Raw genomic sequence first — 18,370 nt, forward strand, 5'->3', positions numbered from 1 at the left:
TAAACCCCCTTTAGCCTGGATTAAACGGTATCATATGAATACTAGGGATATCCCGATCGCATATTTTTGCACCAGAGTCCGAGTATCGGAGTCCCGATCCGGTACCGAAAAAGAAATAGATACATATTTTTTGCTCTGACACTCACGCTGCCGAGAACAGCCTCTCACTAACATAATAAAGGACAGCACACTTCAGACTGTGTACCAAGCTTAACAATGATTTACACGTGTGTTCCTTTAATCATAGAGCTACAGAGGCGTCTCTGGCCAGATCAAAACTACAAATCTGTCAATTATTGTTAACTTTAAGTACCAAACGCCAGCGGCACTGGTGACCATAAAAACAAGTTGGATGCAATGCTTAGGAGGAGGGAGGATGAGAGGCTGTATGAGCATGAAGCTGAAAAACATATTATATTAATACTATAATTTTTAAAAATTAAAAACCCAATCCTTTTCACCTGATCAGCTCAATCATTTGATTGGATTGGGACATCACTAATAAATACAATGTGGTCATAGTGATCCACCAATGTCTTCCCAAACAGAGCTATTCAAGTCATCTGGTGAAAATGCTTGTAGTTTTACTATCGCAATATAAATTGCAATATATCGCAAACCTTACAATGTCAGTTTTTCCCAATATTGTTCTGCCCAATTACAGTATATGCTCTTGCACCCCCTCTATAAAATAAACTGCTGTATTCTAAGCCAAAAGAACTGTTGTGTTTGATAGAACAATATGTCTATATGCTGCCATAGCAGATTCATGGCGCATTAAGCCCCCAAACTATTTTTAATTTGTCCATCTTACCCTGAAAACCTCCGTTTACAGACGTCACGCAACCGCTTTTGTTTCAACCCAGCCATAAAAACAAGGGAAGTAATAATATTTATTATTCAAAATGTCTGGCATTTTTATGTTAGAATCATTAATTGATGTCTAATATTTTGTTTAAAAAAAAAAGACTTTAAAAAAGGATTCACTCACATATTTTAAACTTTTAAACAAATGACATCACAATGAAAAAAATGGTGTCTGTAAAAAAGTCACAGATATCTACCTCATAACTAGCGCTTAATTGTATTTTTTTGCTATTGTCGCATTTTCTCCGATATGTTAGATGATTAATAATCGATCCAAACAAAGAAAAAAAAAAACAAACGTTTAAAAGGGTAAATATATGAAAAAGAAAATCTCGACCTTGATGTCTATGATTTCTGCATCGTGACCCTTGCTATATTACCATGTTTCACCCATAAAATCCCACAAAAATCCAGCTGTGGCCATTCACAGCTGTCTCTTGACACTCAATAATACATGCTACGTGTTTTTGGATCGAAACAAGGTAAGTACGTGATAATATCTTGTTAAAGTCATGGCGTCTGTAATTCTGCTCTCACCTCCAGATAGGGTTCTGCTCTTTAATTTAATTTTTTTTTTAATGCCCTCCTGTTCAAAATTTTTCTCTCCCCAGAAGATTAAGATTTTAAGCTTTCCAATGATGTATCACACATGCATATCGGTCAATTTTGAAATTTGCCCAAATTGGGGTTCCCAGAGCGGAACTTCAAGTCACCTGAGTGTATTCTGCCATATATACAGTATAGATACACATACATACAATATGCATAAATACAGTGGGGAGAACAAGTATTTGATACAATGGGTTTTCCCATTGGCAGTGTATTTGATACAATGGGTTTTCCCGTTGGCAGTGTATCAAATACTTGTTCTCCCCACTGTATATATGTATATACAGTGATCCCTCATTTTTCGCAGTTAATGGGGACCAGAAGCCGCCGCGAAAAGTGAAAAACCGCAAAGTAGCACACCCCTCTCCCCCAATTGTTTTTTATTTTTATTTTTTTTATTTTGTTCAATGTATATATTATTTATTTTATTATTATCAGAATAAGCACTGGAAAGTGATTCATATAAGACATGTTTTTTCACTCTTTTCCCCAAAAGTATAATTTAAAAAGAATATATGTATACCGTAATTTCCGGACCATTGAGCGCCCCGGATTACAAGCCTCACCCTGTACATTTTTAAAGGAAAAAGCCTTTTGTACATACATAAGCCTCTCCTGCCTATAAGCCGCGTGTGCCCACATAGTAAACTGAAGTATTTATAAAGAAATGCACAGCTTTCCAAGTTTAAATACCATATTTTAACGAATCGGGTTATGATACAGCGCGTGACTTACAGGTGCTGTCGTCGTTGTTGCGGTGTGTCTGTGTGTGTGCGTCGGCTGCTAGAGGCAGCAGTCGTGTGTTGTTCGACGAGTTTCCAAAATAGAGAATTGCAACCTAAGTAAACGGGTTACTATTTGTCATCGTTACAATACCTTAACTTTTCTTTCCAAACAGCGCCAGCAACACGGCACTTAGCTGACTCCTCAAGCTCACTCCTTAGCGTGTCGTCCTCTTCGTCACGCAGCAGACTGGCTTTTCTAAACCCGTTGGTGATTGTGGATTTTTTTCACGCTGCTCCACGCTGTCAGACTTTTGCAAAAGTTGCTCTTCGCATACGGCCACTTTTGTAAACGATCTGACGCCGCTGGCCATCCAAGCCTTCAAATCAACTCGGCACGTCATGGGTATGCTAATTCTTGGCTGGCACGGCCAGACATTTCTGCCTGTGTTTTTCAAACACTGAGAGAATAGTCTGAGACCCAGCCCATTAACGCCCTCTCGAGCAAGTACAAAATCAATAGATAAATCAGATTCGTTTATTTGCGTGACGTGCTCTTAACGAGCGGCGTCACTCTTCCGCGTCGGAAGTCGTCTCCACAACACAGATGGCGAACAGGAGAGACGAAAATATGTTTCAATCCACGGTAAAATCAGTTTTAAAAGTCAGTGACAACAGTCTGTCTCGCGCTAGCCATGTTGAATAAACTCCGCTCTCCTCGTATGTTTACTTCCGCACGCAAGTCCCTCGTCCCGCCTGTCGCTGATTGGTCCACTCCGCTGTCTGTTTGCTGTGGCTTGCTCCGCCCTGAAAATTTTATCCGCTTAATGGTGGCCAGACTCAATAGCTGGAACAGCCGTGAGTCTGGAGTACCAGGTTATGCTAATTCTACTAATGCACAAAAATGAGGGTCTGCTACTTTTATTCATGCACAAAGCACAAAGTTAAAATACGGGTAAGAGTGCCAACTAGCGTCTTCCTGGACACATATATTCCACGTGTCTTATGCTTGCATTTTATGCTCGAGCGCTCCTGTCGGTCATTAGAAAAATTGATAAATTGGCCGCATCATTGCATACGCCACAGGATTCAAAATGAGGGAAAAAAGTAGCGGCTTGTAATCCGGAAATTACGGTAATATTTATTTTAATAAATGTTTTTAAACACTTGAAATGTAATAATTATGATATGTTTTAAACATGTTACCATCCCAACGAATTATTTCTTTAACGAGAATAAAGAAGTAAAAAATGCTGGGCTTTATTAAATGCTTCATTGAGTGAGTCTAATCAAATCCGCTCGAGCTGGTCACTTACACACAATAAGTTGCCACAGCAGCTGTCTAACAAGTTAATCGACGATTGACGCATGCGGCGCTTTTGAAGTTTGTGACTCTGGCTAGATCAACCAAATTCATCTGTCAGTCATCGTTAACTTTAATAAGCAACTCCAGTGTGCTTGCACTGCCAGCCTGACGAACAAAGAGCAGGGAGAGGGAGGGAGGGAGCAAGAGTGAGACTACGCGATCGACTCGGGACAGCTCATCTGTATTTTTTTTTATTTTTATTTTTTTTTGTAAATCCGCAATGGAATGAGGGCGCAAAGTTTAAAGCGCGAAGTAGCGAGGTATCACTGTACATATATATACACATACATACATACAGAGATCTTAATCAATATTTAAAGAAAGAACCACAAAATTAATTGACTACTCAGTTTTATTTTAAACTGTGCAGAATGGAAAAAAAAAACAAGCAATAAAATTGACTGCACTGTAAACAGAAGCTTAACAAGAGCAAAAATGCCAAAACTTGGTTGCATGCAATCCGCCATTAAGCTATTAGGTGCATACCACCACCTACTGTGCAAGAGTGTGGAGGTTTTTATTGGTCAATATCCTGTTCACCTGCCTAATCTTGCTTGTACTCGTGTTGCTGCCTCTAGTGCTCAGTTACGGTACAGTTGCACGGGGCTTGTTGATTGCGCCTGAGGCATGAAAACGAAACTATCAATTCATAATGGGAAAAAAAGAAGCAAAATTTATGTGTAACACAGACGACAATTTGAAAAGTAATGGACTAAAAAGTACAGAAACCGGCAGTAAAATGTAATGAAGTAAAAGTAAAAAGTACCACTTCATATTTGTATTCAAGTAAAGTACAGATGTGCTCCATAGTCAGCTTTTTAACCCTCTGCTGCATCATGGTCACTTCCGTGGACAGCTACTGAAACATACTTTTTTCCTTAATGCATTTGTGTATACGGTTTAACTGCATAGCAACATCAAGAGTGCTTTCTGTTGCCATACACTATTGACGTCAATTCAGTGGTCTGTTGGTGTCACTGCAAGTAAATAGCCTCTGAATCCAAGATAGCTGTCAACCTGCGACCCGTGTCGACTACAACTGGTATATCCTGCAGTGGTGGAAGTACTCACTTTTTATTTATTTATTTTTATTTTACTTAAATAAAAGTACAGATACATGTGCAAAAAAATACTTAAGTAAAAGTAGAAGTATCTAAGCAAAAAAAATATTCAAGTATAAGTACAAAGTACTTGCTTTAAAATTATATACTGTATGTATATATGTATACATTCAGAGATCTGAGTCAATATTCAAAGAAAGAACCAGAAAATTAATTGACTGCTCCGTTTTATTTAAAACTGTGCAGAATAGAAAAAAAACAAGCAATAAAAAAGAATGCACTGTAAACATTAGCTTAACAAACTCAAAAACTCAAAAACCAAGTTTAATGGCAGATTGCAAGCAACTATCATATTTGTACTCAAGTATAGTACAGATACACAAAAACGTACTTAAGTACGGTAACGAAGTACTTTTACCTCGTTACATTCCACCACTGAATTACTGTCTGTTACCGTAACATATTCGTGCTTAAGTATAAGGGGGCAGTTTACATGGTGAGTCTGCGACACCAAGACGAATTGAATGTGTTGCGGAATGGCCTCGCCATCATATAGTGTCGGCGAAAACAGAAGGCGAAGACGCAAACCATTGAATCCGGGTTCCAAAGTGGAAGGATTCGATTACGGGGGCATCGGGGGGCTTGCTCCACAACATCAATGGAAAGCTCCCACGGCAATAACGTCAGCACTCGCACACGTCACACTGGGCGTGCGCAGCGATGCTAATAAACATTAAACACTAAAAACAGCAAATATGGCGGAACGTCGGCTTTAATAATTTTATATTTTTGATTTAAATTAGGGCTGTCAAACGATTAAAATTTTTAATCGAGTTAATTACAGCTTAAAAATTAATGAATCGTAATTAATCACAATTAATCACAATTCAAACCATCTATAAAATATGCCATATTTTTCTGTAAATTATATATATATTCTGTAAAATAAATTGTTGGAATGGAAAGATAAGACACAAGATGGATATATACATTCAACATACAGTACATAAGGACTGTAGTGGGCATTTCACTCTACCGTCATTTAAATCTGTCTATGCTGTCCTCACTCCGAAGCGTCTACTTTTTCCAAAGCTAGTGAACGACGCCTTAATAATCAGACTTTTTCCTTTTTCATCTGATTTATTAATAAAATGGCCTCAAACCATTGTCCTCTTTAGACCGTAGTAAAACTACAAAAAAAAAAGTACACGAGCATTGCATTAGCAACAACGTTAGCTTACCACGCTATACAGGTTCACTAAACATAAACAAAAAGCGTCTCATACAAAAAATTAGGGCTGTCAAACGATTAAAATTTTTAATCGAGTTAATTACAGCTTAAAAATTAATTAATCGTAATTAATCGCAATTAATCGAAATTCAAACCATCTATAAAATATGCCATATTTTTCTGTAAATTATATATATATTCTGTAAAATAACTTGTTGGAATGGAAAGATAAGACACAAGATGGATACATTTAACATACGGTACATAAGGACTGTAGTGGGCATTTCACTCTACTGTCATTTAATTCTGTCTATGCTGTCCTCACTCCAAAGCGTCTACTTTTTCCAAAGCTAGACAGCTAGTGAACGACGCCTTAATAATCAGACTTTTTCCTTTTTCATCTGATTTATTAATAAAATGGCCTCAAACCATTGTCCTCTTTAGACCGTAGTGAAACTACAAAAAAAAAGTACACAAGCATTGCTTTAGCAACAACGTTAGCTTAGCACGCTATACAGGTTCACTAAACATAAACAAAAAGCGTCTCATACAAAAAATATAACATTTCGCTTACTAACATAATATGTACATTCTTTACAACAACCATACTTACGGACAAATCTTGTCCAAGGATCATATAAGCACAACATTACACCGTAGGCGTCAGGCCGAGACGTCGTGCAGCCATATTAAACTGGCAAGAAAGCAATAAACCATGTCGCAAAGCGACCACAAGAGTTCGCTGTTAGACAGCACAAAAAACCTTGCTGTAAAACTTACCAAAAGGCAGAATACTGTCTGAGCGGGACATGTGCGTTAATTGCGTCAAATATTTTAACGTGATTGATTTAAAAAATTAATTACCGCGCGTTAACGCTATCATTTTGACAGCCCTACAAAAAATATAACATTTCGCTTACTAACATAATATGTACATTCTTTACAACAACCATATATACGGACAAATCTTGTCCAAGGATCATATAAGCACAACATTACCACGTAGGCGTCAGCCTGAGACGTCGTGCAGCCATATTGAACTGGCAAGAAAGCAATAAACCATGTCGCAAAGCGACCACAAGAGTTCGCTGTTAGACAGCACAAAAAACCTTGCTGTAAAACGTACCAAAAGGTAGAATACTGTCTGAGCGGGACATGTGCGTTAATTGCGTCAAATATTTTAACGTGATTAATTTAAAAAATTAATTACCGCGCGTTAACGCGATAATTTTGACAGCCCTAATTTAAATATGTTGAATGTTCCCATTGTTGTGCCTTTTGGAGGAAAAGAAAAATGCCATTGCTTGGAGTGGGCTGGTATGTTGTCTTCCGGTCCGGGCTGACGAGGTTGTTAGTGTCAAAGTGCATCATTGGCTGTCGCCTTGTAAAATCTGCATTGCCCCCTAGGCCCTGGCATGACTACTACATCGGTTTCACATGGAATTGAGACACTGTTCGAATGGTGACGGAACCATATAAATGCAAATTTGAAATTTTTCGTATTCTCGGAGAGTCACCATGTAAACGGCCCCTAAGTTGAACGTCCAGCAAAAATATGAAAAAAAGTGTGACCGATTGTCCAGAAAATACGTTAATTTTCATAATTATGGCGAATGGAACCTAAAATTCACCATCTCAGAAAACTAATCTAAAAAAAGATGTTCTAAGCACAAATGTTGGGCTTCTGAAAAGTATGTCATTTTTGATGCACTCCGTACGTGACTGGGCATGAACTACTGCATCGCTGCACCATGACACAAAGTCAGTCAACCTGATGTGCTGTGTAAGCCCAGGTTTCTTTGATAGTTGCTTTCAGGTGTGCATTTTTAGGTCCGGTGTCTTTCATTCTCATCTTGACCACAGGCACAGCCTTTTAGACTTTTTATGGGGTTAATGCCAGATGAGTTTGCTCTCCAATCAAGCAAAGTAACCCTATGGTGTCACTCAACAAGTTTTTGCTACCTTTAGCAGTGTGAAGAGTTGCCAATTCCTACTGGAAAATAAAACCAGCATCTCCATGCAACTGATGAAGCGCTGTTGAATTTCATGTTAGATACTGTAGCTACGCTGAATGTAGACTGCAGAAAACAAAGGCTGCTTCTGAAATTTTTAGTCCAGGTGTGGCTTGACACAAGGAATGCAACATTTGTAGCCATTCTGTCGTATCCCTCTGTGAACTACCTCTCAATACACTGACTTCAGCCTCAGTTCAATCCTTGTGAAGCTCCGCCAAATTCTTGAATGGATTTCGCCTGACAATCCTCTCAAGGCTGTGGTTATCCCTGTTGATGCCCCATTTTCTACCACACTTTTTCTTCCACTCATGATTGGATAAAGTACTCTGTGAACTTCTTTTACAATGACCTTTAGTGGTTACAATCCTTATAAAGGGTGTTGATGACAGTCTTCTGGGTATCCGTCAAGTCAACAGACGTCCCCATGAACATCGATTTTGCTGACTTTAAAAGCTCAATCAAAATTTGCAGGCGTTTTGAGTTAATTAGCTGATAAGGGTGTGGCACGTTGAGTTTTCAGAATTGAATTTTATTTGTCAATATCTTATAATATTCAAATTTTTTGAGACACTGTATTTGGGGTCTTGACTACCTGTAAGTCATAACGATCAAAATTATAATGAAAGCTAAAAATATTATTCTATGTTCAGAATTGTTAGACAAAAATATTTACATTTACGTCATTTTCTGAGTTTATATAGTGGATCTAGTACAAACTGAAGCTATGACTATGCTATGCTATTTACTAATGACTGTTGTCTCTTTGTTTTCCAGTTTATAAAAGATGTGCAAGATTGCTGACACGATTAGCAATGAGTCCACTCTGCATGCAATCGTAGTTATTCAATAAGTAAGTAAAACATTTTTTTTTTAAAGTGTTTTATCTTCTTCAGTATTAAGTTCATGTTTTAGCCATCACTGTCAAGTAAGTTTCTTAAGTTAAAATAGTAAGGTTTGGTCCCCCAAACATTTAAATACCACCCTTTTTTTGTACAGTAATGATCATATCACATAAAATGACTTCTGGACTTAGCAGATTTCTATGGAACACGCGCGACGAGGCAAAAATCGCCAACCCTCTTGCGGCGAAGCGACACGTGAAATTTCGCACTTATACACATACTCATGCACGCGTGGACCAGCGACGGGATACAAGAAAACGGGAAATGGTTCTACATAGAGGTGTGAATCTTGGGGCACCTAACGATTCGATTATGATTCAGAGGCTAAGATTCGATTATAAATCGATTATTGAATTAATGTTTCGTTAGTTCCAAAAGTGTTCAAAAATCCCCACAGGCTAAACCAAACTACTGTTTCAGTATCAAGTTAACAGTTCAAAACAGTAAATAAAATACTCAAGTCCCCATTCTGTATCAGCAGCTTTAAACTACATTGAATTAATTTAATGTTGTGAATCAACCGTTAAAGTTGTTAAAATTTCTCCCGTTATTCCATAATTTCTCTTCTGTCTACTTTCGACATGTCAAAGTTTTAAAACTGTTTCATCATTTAAAGATAGATTCAAGTCAAGATTTTGCCGATTTAGGAGTAATTTAGATAAAAAGTTAATTAGGTCCGCTAAGACAGAGCCTTCCATAGAAGTCTACTGCTTTAAGATGGTGGCTGCCGACAAGTCTGTCATTTCGCATCTAGTTCTCTATAGATGTTCTAACGCCACTGTTGTCTGTCATTTAGCATCTAGTTCTACAAACAGTGGGGTAAATAAGTAATTAGTCAATCACTAATTGTGCAAGTTCTCCCACTTGAAAATATTAGAGAGGCCTGTAATTGTCAACATGGGTAAACCTCAACCATGAGAGACAGAATGTGGAAAAAAAAAAAAAAAACAGAAAATCACATTGTTGGATTTTTAAAGAATTTATTTGCAAATCATGGTGGAAAATAAGTATTTGGTCAATACCAAAAGTTCATCTCAATAGTTTGTTATGTACCCTTTGTTGGCAATAACTGAGGCCAAACGTTTTCTGCAACTCTTCACAAGCTTTTCACACACTGTTGCTGGTATTTTGGCCCATTCCTCCATGGAGATCTCCTCTAGAGCTGTGATGTTTTAGGGCTGTCGTTGGGCAACACGGACTTTCAACTACCTCCAGAGATTTTCTATGGGGTTGAGATCTGGAGAGTGGCTAGGCCACTCCAGGACCTTGAAATGCTTCTTACGAAGCCACTCCTTTGTTGCCCTGGCTGTGTATTTGGGATCATTGTCATGCTGAAAGACCCAGCCACGTCTCATCTTCAATGCCCTTCCTGATGGAAGGAGATTTTCACTCAAAATCTCTCGATACACGGCCCCATTCATTCTTTCCTTTACACAGATCAGTCGTCCTGGTCCCTTTGCAGAATAACAGTCCCAAAGCATGACGTTTCCACCCCCATGCCTCACAGTGGGTATGGTGTTCTTCGGATGCAATTCAGTATACTTTCTCCTCCAAAAACGAGAACCTGTGTTTCTACCAAAGAGTTCTATTTTGGTTTCATCTGACCATAACACATTCTCCCAGTCCTCTTCTGGATCATCCAAATGCTGTCTAGCGAACCACAGATGGTCTGGACGTGTACTGGCTTCTGCAGGGGGACACGTTTGGTAGTGCAGGATTTGAGTCCCTGGCGGCGCATTGTTTTACTGATAGTAGCTTTTGTTACTGTGGTCCCAGCTCTCTGTAGGTCATTTACTAGGTCCCCCCGTGTGGTTCTGGGATTTTTGCTCACCGTTCTTGTTATCATTTTGATGCCACGGAGTGAGCTCTTGCATGGAGCCCCAGATCGAGGGAGATTATCAGTGGTCTTGTATGTCTTCCATTTTCTAATAATTGCTCCTACAGTTGATTTCTTTACACCAAGCGTTTTACCTATTGCAGATTCAGTCTTCCCAGCCTGGTGCAGGTCTACAATTTTGTCTCTGGTTTCCTTCTACAGGTCTTTGGTCTTGGCCATAGTGGAGTTTGGAGTGTGACTGACGGATGTTGTGGCCAGGTGTGTTTTATACCGATAATGAGTTAAAACAGGTGCCATTAATACAGGTAACGAGTGGAGCCTCGTTAGACCTCGTTACACCTCGTTAGAAGACGTTAGACCTCTTTGACAGCCAGAAATCTTGCTTGTTTGAGGTGACTTAATACTTATTTTCCACTCTAATTTGGAAATAAATTCTTTAAAAATTAAACAATGTGATTTTCTGTTTTTTTTCCACATTCTGTCTCTCATGGTTGAGGTTTACTCATGTTGACAATTACAGGCCTCTGTAATCTTTTCAAGTAGGAGAACTTGCACATTTGGTGGTTGACTAAATACTTATTTTCCCCACTGTATAAGTGATATCTACCGGAGCATTATGTGGCCGATGGCCGTATGTTTGTAGCAACTAGCAACTGGGCGTTGTATGTAGCGGCTGTCGGCCGCAGTCAGGTATTATTGTTTTTTTTAACTAGCGGCATGAGTTGAACATGATATTTACTCTCGGTCCATTCCTCATTAAGTCCCAAAGACCGCGCTGTGGATGTTTGTGAATCGTTCTCTAATTTTTCACGGCCAAATCGCGAATAATCTAAGAATCGGAAATTTCGCACGCCTGTAGTTCTACAGTGGTACCTCTACATATAAATTTAATTCGTTCTAGGACCTGGTTTTTAAAATCCAAATGGTCGTATGTCTAGGACATAGGATGTACTTTAAAATTGAAGATAATATAAACACTTTAAATATATATATGTATGTATAGATATGTGACTTTTTTTTTTAAAGTTAAAATGACTTACATTATGCACAGTGAAATTGAATATATTTTGAAGACAAAGCAAGCATTGACTTTTTTTTTAATTACAAGGAGATAAATAAGTAGCCTTACATAAATGAGCAAAAATAACCTCAAAGTGCACATTAACATGGAAGATGTTTTGAACCACCGAAATAAAACAAACCTCATCAAGTCTTTCCTTTCTCTTAAAGATCTGATCAGTTTTCCGTTGCATTGCCCCTTTAATTCAACAAGCTTTTTTCCCCCTTCTATTTGTTGTTCCCCCCAAAAATGCATTTGAATCAATTACGGCTAACTATCCATGCTAATTACATGTCAGTATGTCAGCCAATTGAACGGACAGTAAAGTCCTTTTTTTTCTGCCTGCCCTGAAGTGCATGTGCACTGTGTGTGTAGGGCGACACGACTTGTCAGATACAGAGAGACGCTGAGAAGAACTACGTACAATAAATGAATAGTAAATATCAGTGGAAACGGATGACGCTACAAAAGCTCTTTATTAGGCTTGTTGTGAACACTTGTGTATGTAAATCTGATGTTAGTAGATTGTTGTTATTGGAGATGTGTGTGTGGCAGCGTGGCAGACTTTTTTTTTTAACATGGGGTTTTGACAGTTGCCGTGGTATTTTCGGGATCGAAGCACCGTATGCCGGAACGGCGTTCCGCCTCCGTAGTTCAGGGCGGAATGCCGATACGGCTCGTTCCGGCCCACTTTCCCCCCTGCATCTGCTTTTGACCCAATAGAGTAGCACACACATTGGCAGGGAGTAGTAGCAGTTATATGTGATCCAGAGAACTTGGACATGGCCATGCGATTGTGTTCAACCAGCTGCTGAAAGCCTGCTCATATTTTGGGTGGGGTTGAGGGGATATCCGGGTAGTTTTGTAAACTTGGCGGAAGTAAAAAGCTGTTGTTGATTAAGGGGCATGTCAGGAATACTAATCTTATTACATTGTAGGAAACAAAAGAGGAGATATCCTCAATTTTCTTTTCGCGAACCCAGAACGTTAGATTAATTGTAATGTGGTTCATGTTCACTGGAGCCAAACCCAACATATTAGCTGATGTTACTAAGGTGAAACTATTCCACGAGTATTTTCAATTTTGAGTAAAACATTCTATCATAATTAGTTTTATCTAAATTCCATACATATATTATATATATTATATATTACTTCAATTCACAGATATCAAATTCACACACCAACAGCAACACCGATGCACATAAAGTAAATATTCAAGTGTCAACACTCACCAAACGTTGTAAACAAGTTTCCTGCATCGTATGAATGATGATCTGTCATTATGTGGATACCATTAACATTCCAGAAGAATCTCTTTTGGATCAACAAGCTTTGGTGTGTCCGCATTCATATTCTAGGCAGATATCCAACATAGTCGTTCTGCCCAGTCTGCCTTGTCTCCATGATAAATAACGGCACTTAACATATTTCTAATATTGATTAACATTATTCTTTCTGCGACAAAATAAAGTGACAATCAATGGTGTTCTTGGATTTTCAGGCTTTAGATACTATATACTGTACTTTTGTACTTTACCACAAACGGCATGGGAGAAGCAGATTGAAAATGTTCATGAAACAACATGTAGGTTTTAATTGGCCATTACACTTCAAATTAATATCAAAACAAAACGTCACGAAACACTGTTCAACAAACTCGTTTAGCCAAATCGTTCTGTAAGAGGTGGGCCCAAAGTGCTTTGACAGGTGTGAACGCATCTTGCATTCCTAAGTATCAGGGAGAAGATTATATAAATATGGTATATACCCGTATTTTTCGCACTATAAGGTGCATCAGAGTAAAAGGCGCACCTTCAATGAATGGCCTATTTTAAAACTTTTCATATATAGGGTGCACCGCATTCGGAGTACAGTGATCTCTTGTTTATCGGGGTTAATGGGGGCCAGAACCCCCAGCGATAAGTGAAAAACTGCGAAGTAGCGCCCCCCCCCAAAAAAAAGGGGGGGGGGGGGTGTTCAATGTATTTTTTTCTGAATTAGCATTGAAAAGAGATACATATAAGTTTTTTTTTTAACTTTTTTCCCTAAAATATAACTTTTATGTATACACTGCTGGCCAAAAGTATTGGCACCCCTGCAATTCTGTCAGATAATGCTCAATTTCTCCCAGAAAATGATAGCGATTACAAATGCCTTGGTAGTGATATCTTCATTTATTTTCCTTGCAATGCAAAAACACAAAAGAGAATGAAAAAAATTTTAAATCATTATCGTTTTACACAAAACTCCAAAAAATGGGCCATTCAAAAGTGATGGCACCCTCAGCCTAATACTTAGTAGCACAACAGACAAAATAACTGCAAACAACCGCTTCCGGTATCCATCAATGAGTTTCTTACAATGCTCTGCTGAATTATCGACCATTCTTGTTTGGCCAGCTGCTCCAGGTCTCTGACATTTGAAGGGTGCTTTCTCCAAACTGCCATTTTCAGATCTCTCCACAGGTGTTGTATGGGATTCAGTTCTGGACTCATTGCTGGCCACTTTAGAAGTCTCCAGTGCTTTTTCTCAAACCATTTTCTAGTGCTTTTTGAACTGTGTTTTGGGTCATTGTCCTGATTAAGACCCATGACCTTTGAGGGAGACCCAGCTTTCTCACACTGGGCCCTACATTATGCTGCAAAATGTGTTGGTTGTCTTCAGACTTCATAATGCCATGCACACGGTCAAGCAGTCCAGTTCCAGAGGCACCCAAGCAACCCCAAAACATCAGGGAACCTCTGCCATGTTTGCCTGTGGGGACTGTGTTCTTTTCTTTGAAGGCCTCATTTTTTTCCTGTAAACTCTATGTTGATGGCTTTTCCCAAAAAGCTCTACTTTTGTCTCATCTGACCAGAGAGCATTCTTCCTTTGGCTTTCTCAGGGAAGTTTTGGCAAACTGCAGCCTGGCTTTTTTATCTCTCTGGGTCAGAAGTGGGGTCTTCATGGGTATCCTACCATAGAGTCCCTTTTCATTCAGACGCCGACAGATACTGTTGTACCCTCGGACTGCAGAACAGCTTGAACTCGTTTGGATGTTTGTCGAGGTTCTTTATCCACCATCCGCACAATCTTTCCTTGAAATCTCTCGTCAATTTTTCTTTTCCGTCCACATGTAGGGAGGTTAGCCACAGTGCCATGGGCTTTACACTTATTGATGACACTGTGCACGGTAGACACAGGAAAATTCAGGTCTTTGGAGATTGACAGTTTTGCTTCTCAAGTCCTCAGACAGTTATTTGGTCTTCTTTCTTTTCTCCTTGCTCAAAGGGGAACGCACAAGGACACAGGACAGAGGTTGAGTCAACTTTGATTTAGTTATTGACACCACCTGTTATGTGCCACAGGTAAGTAACAGGTGCTGTTAATAACACAAATTAGAGAAGCATCACATGATTTTTCAAAGGGTGCCAATACTTTTGTCCAGCCCATTTTTGGAGTTTTGTGTAAAATGATAATGATTTATTTTTTTTCCCCATTCTGTTTTGTGGTTTTTGTATTACTACCAAAGCATTTGTAATTGCAATCATTTTCTGGGAGAAATTGAGCATTATCTGACAGAATTGCAGGGGTGTCAATTGTTTTGGCCAGCAGTGTGTATGGTTTTTAATAACTGGTTTTAAGCACTTCAAATGTAATATGATAAGTTTTAAAAATGTTACAGTCCCACCGGATTATTTTTAAACAAGAAAAGTAGAAAAATACTTTTTTAAAGCCTTCATTGAGTGAGGCCACTCAAATCCACTCAAGCTGCTCACTTACACACAATGAGTTGCCACAGCAACTGTTTAACAAGTTAGAGTGTTGACGCATGGGGCGCTTTGAAGTACGCCGCTCTGGCAAGATCAAACGCAAACATCTGTCAATCTTTGCGATGCGACAGCTCATCCGTATTTATTTTTTTGATTGAAAAAAAATCTGCGATGGACTGAGGGCGTGAAGTTTGGAGCGCGAAGTTGCGAGGGATCGCTGTAGTAGTAGTAGTGGTTGGGGTTGCGTTATGCATCCACTAGATATAGCTGCCCTAAAGGTAATGCCAAGCTATGATTAACCAATATTGACCTGCATTGGATTATAAACTGCACTGTCAGCTTTTGAGAAAATTGAGAAAAGGCTTTTATGTGCGCCTTATAGTACAGAAATCACGGTGTGTATATATAAAAAGAATATTCCGGCGGCATTGATTCATAATCATCTATCAAGGTTTAAGTTTGAAACAGTACTTAAGTTGTCAATGTGATATAGTCCTCAAAGTAAAGTTCAAAAGTTACTACTTTAAAAAGAGATTTTTTTCTGAACCTAATTGTTTGAACAACTTTTGTACTTTTATTGCCCTGGATGCATGAAGGAGTATTTTTCCTATAGCGGAAACGTAATCCAAATCTATGCAGTTCAATATAAAGTGATACAGTAATTACAATAAATATTTGTGCACCTAACGCTTCCAGCTCATAAATAAACAACCGCATGAAAAACATAATGTGTGTAATGTGACTTCTTGTGCATTGTAGTGTATTTTTACACTGCTATGCAAACAAGTTTCATGTGTGCCGTTCTTTACTGCAACACATTTTACACGAATGTTGATAGAACCGTTTAATTATTTTTAAATAGGCTTTTCCGCTCCAACAAAAGGTATGCCCATTGATATGCATATTATTGAAGAAGGCCTAATCATACAAACTTTAAAAGAATGCATGTTTCTTTATCCCTGAAGTATTAAGGAGAAAGTGATCCACGTGTTCTCTAGTAATTGTATCTCAGCGACATTACTGTAGATTAATAGTAATTTATCACAGGCTCCATATTGTTTGGTTCACGTTTATAACAGCACTTTTATTTGTCAACATAACACAGTTATTATAGATTGACATCCATTTACCACCCATTTTTAAGTGAGACTGACGTATTAATTTAACTATGTTTTACGATTATGCTTTTAGCTGTGCTGTAAAATTGAACTGCGGTATACTGTGAGCTAAAGAATGTCAACATTTCACAATCACATATGCCAAAAAATACTAAAGTTTATGAGGAAGTTACTAATTATGAATTTGGTCTGCACTTTTATGAGGCCATGTCTAATAACAGTGGGTTAGATTCACATTCACAGCAGTCGGTTTCTGAATCTGCCGTCACTCAATTAAGTGCTCTCAGAGGATGTACTGTGATTACAGGCCACTAGTGAGTGATTGCCGCAAAAGCAAAAGTAGTACTTCACTTCCTTTTACATTTTTTTTCTTATTTCACTTACGCGATTCTTGGTTGAATAGTGATGAGAAAATTGACAGGACCAACATGCTCGAGTGAGTCACGTAATGAGGTGCCCTCCACATTCTTCTGGACAAATCTGTCAAACATATAGTTCACTTCAAGAGCTCTTTCTAATAATTTGTGATTGATTCATAATTTTTTTTACTAAGATTAGCAATAGATGACTAGTAGTAATAACACTCTTTGATCAGACATCATGATCAGCCAGAAAAACAGGAAACTTTTGGACAGCTTTGCTTATTCAGAAGTGCTAAAATTGACTTTTTCTCCCCTAACAGGTCTCATCAAGATGAAAGAACGTGTTGCCGAGGAAGTGCCTTCAAATCCACAGCAGTTAAATACATTTGAACATTGTTGTTGTTAAATAATGTTTTTATTTTTGTTACTCTTCTTGACATTACCAGAAATGCTATTGGAAAATGTGGTTATTTTTACATCCTCAGTATTTCATAAAGCACATGTACTGTGTATATTTTTTTGGAGACATCGTTAATTTAATATTTCAGATATTAGGCAGATGTATACTGTATATATTTCCACCAGAGTTCGATTATTTTGCTTTCCATGATGAAAGGAAAGGATTTCCCTTTCTCCTTATGACTGAAGTCCTCTATTGTTGTGAAACTCGAAGCCTGCCTTGAATTGAACCATTTGTCATGCTCGTGTCTTCATCACCTTTTATTTGGCACTTGAGTGATTGCTGACTATGAGAACACGTAGGATGAAAACAGATAACAGATAACACTGCACTATTGAACAATAAATACTATTGAAGCAGCGCATATCGAGTGCATTGAGATTCTTGGAAATGAAATCCAGGTGATGATGTCATAGGCGAGATTCCAAATGGAACTCAAGGGACGGAATTACATATTGAAAACAAGACTTCTCTAGGTCCAACCCATTGTGTTGCTATCGTTTTACACACAGGAAATAATGCACACAAAAATATGTTCGAGCTACAGTGGTCCCTGAGAGACAAATATAAGTCTATCCGTGGCTACGCTTACAACTCAAAACACTCCTATTTCCCTGCGGAAATTAACGGCAACGTCACTCATCGGCCTCCCCATGTCCATGTAAACACGCAAAACAGCTTGGAGCCTCTTTTTTGAAAATGTGTTCACCGTGACAAAAACGCCATACGGTGCTCGTACACCAAAAACTATTGCTCTCAAGTCATCGCTGAAAAAAATAGCCAAACTGCATCTAGTATCTTGAAAAACCCATTAATCAGGTTGTTTGTACCGCAAAACACCACAATAGTGTAAACATACTAAACTCCATACTAAACAGTTTCAGGACTAATGTCACGGAATATCTTAAATCCAAACGACATTTTTACAGCGCAATCCTATGATAATTAATCTCGTGTGATGTCATGGATGATAGCAGTTGGACCTCAAAGTTAATCATGACATCA

At 38.5% G+C, this 18,370-nt stretch overlaps 1 protein-coding gene across 3 annotated transcripts in view; it reads left to right on the forward strand.

Moving 5' to 3' along the window:
- Positions 1-17,825, forward strand: part of alkal1 (ALK and LTK ligand 1) — a 36,621-nt gene extending 18,796 nt beyond the window's left edge. For all 3 annotated transcript variants that reach the window (XM_057840717.1, XM_057840719.1, XM_057840718.1), the window contains exons 5-6: positions 8,646-8,721; positions 17,226-17,825. In XM_057840717.1, coding sequence (XP_057696700.1) covers positions 8,646-8,710 — 65 coding nt within the window. In that variant the 3' untranslated portion in view covers positions 8,711-8,721; positions 17,226-17,825. The remainder of the gene's footprint in view (positions 1-8,645; positions 8,722-17,225) is intronic.
- Positions 17,826-18,370: the final 545 nt, after the last annotated feature.

The sequence above is a fragment of the Corythoichthys intestinalis genome, chromosome 7 (genome assembly GCF_030265065.1).
Source record: "Corythoichthys intestinalis isolate RoL2023-P3 chromosome 7, ASM3026506v1, whole genome shotgun sequence".
Taxonomy (NCBI): Eukaryota; Metazoa; Chordata; class Actinopteri; order Syngnathiformes; family Syngnathidae; genus Corythoichthys; species Corythoichthys intestinalis.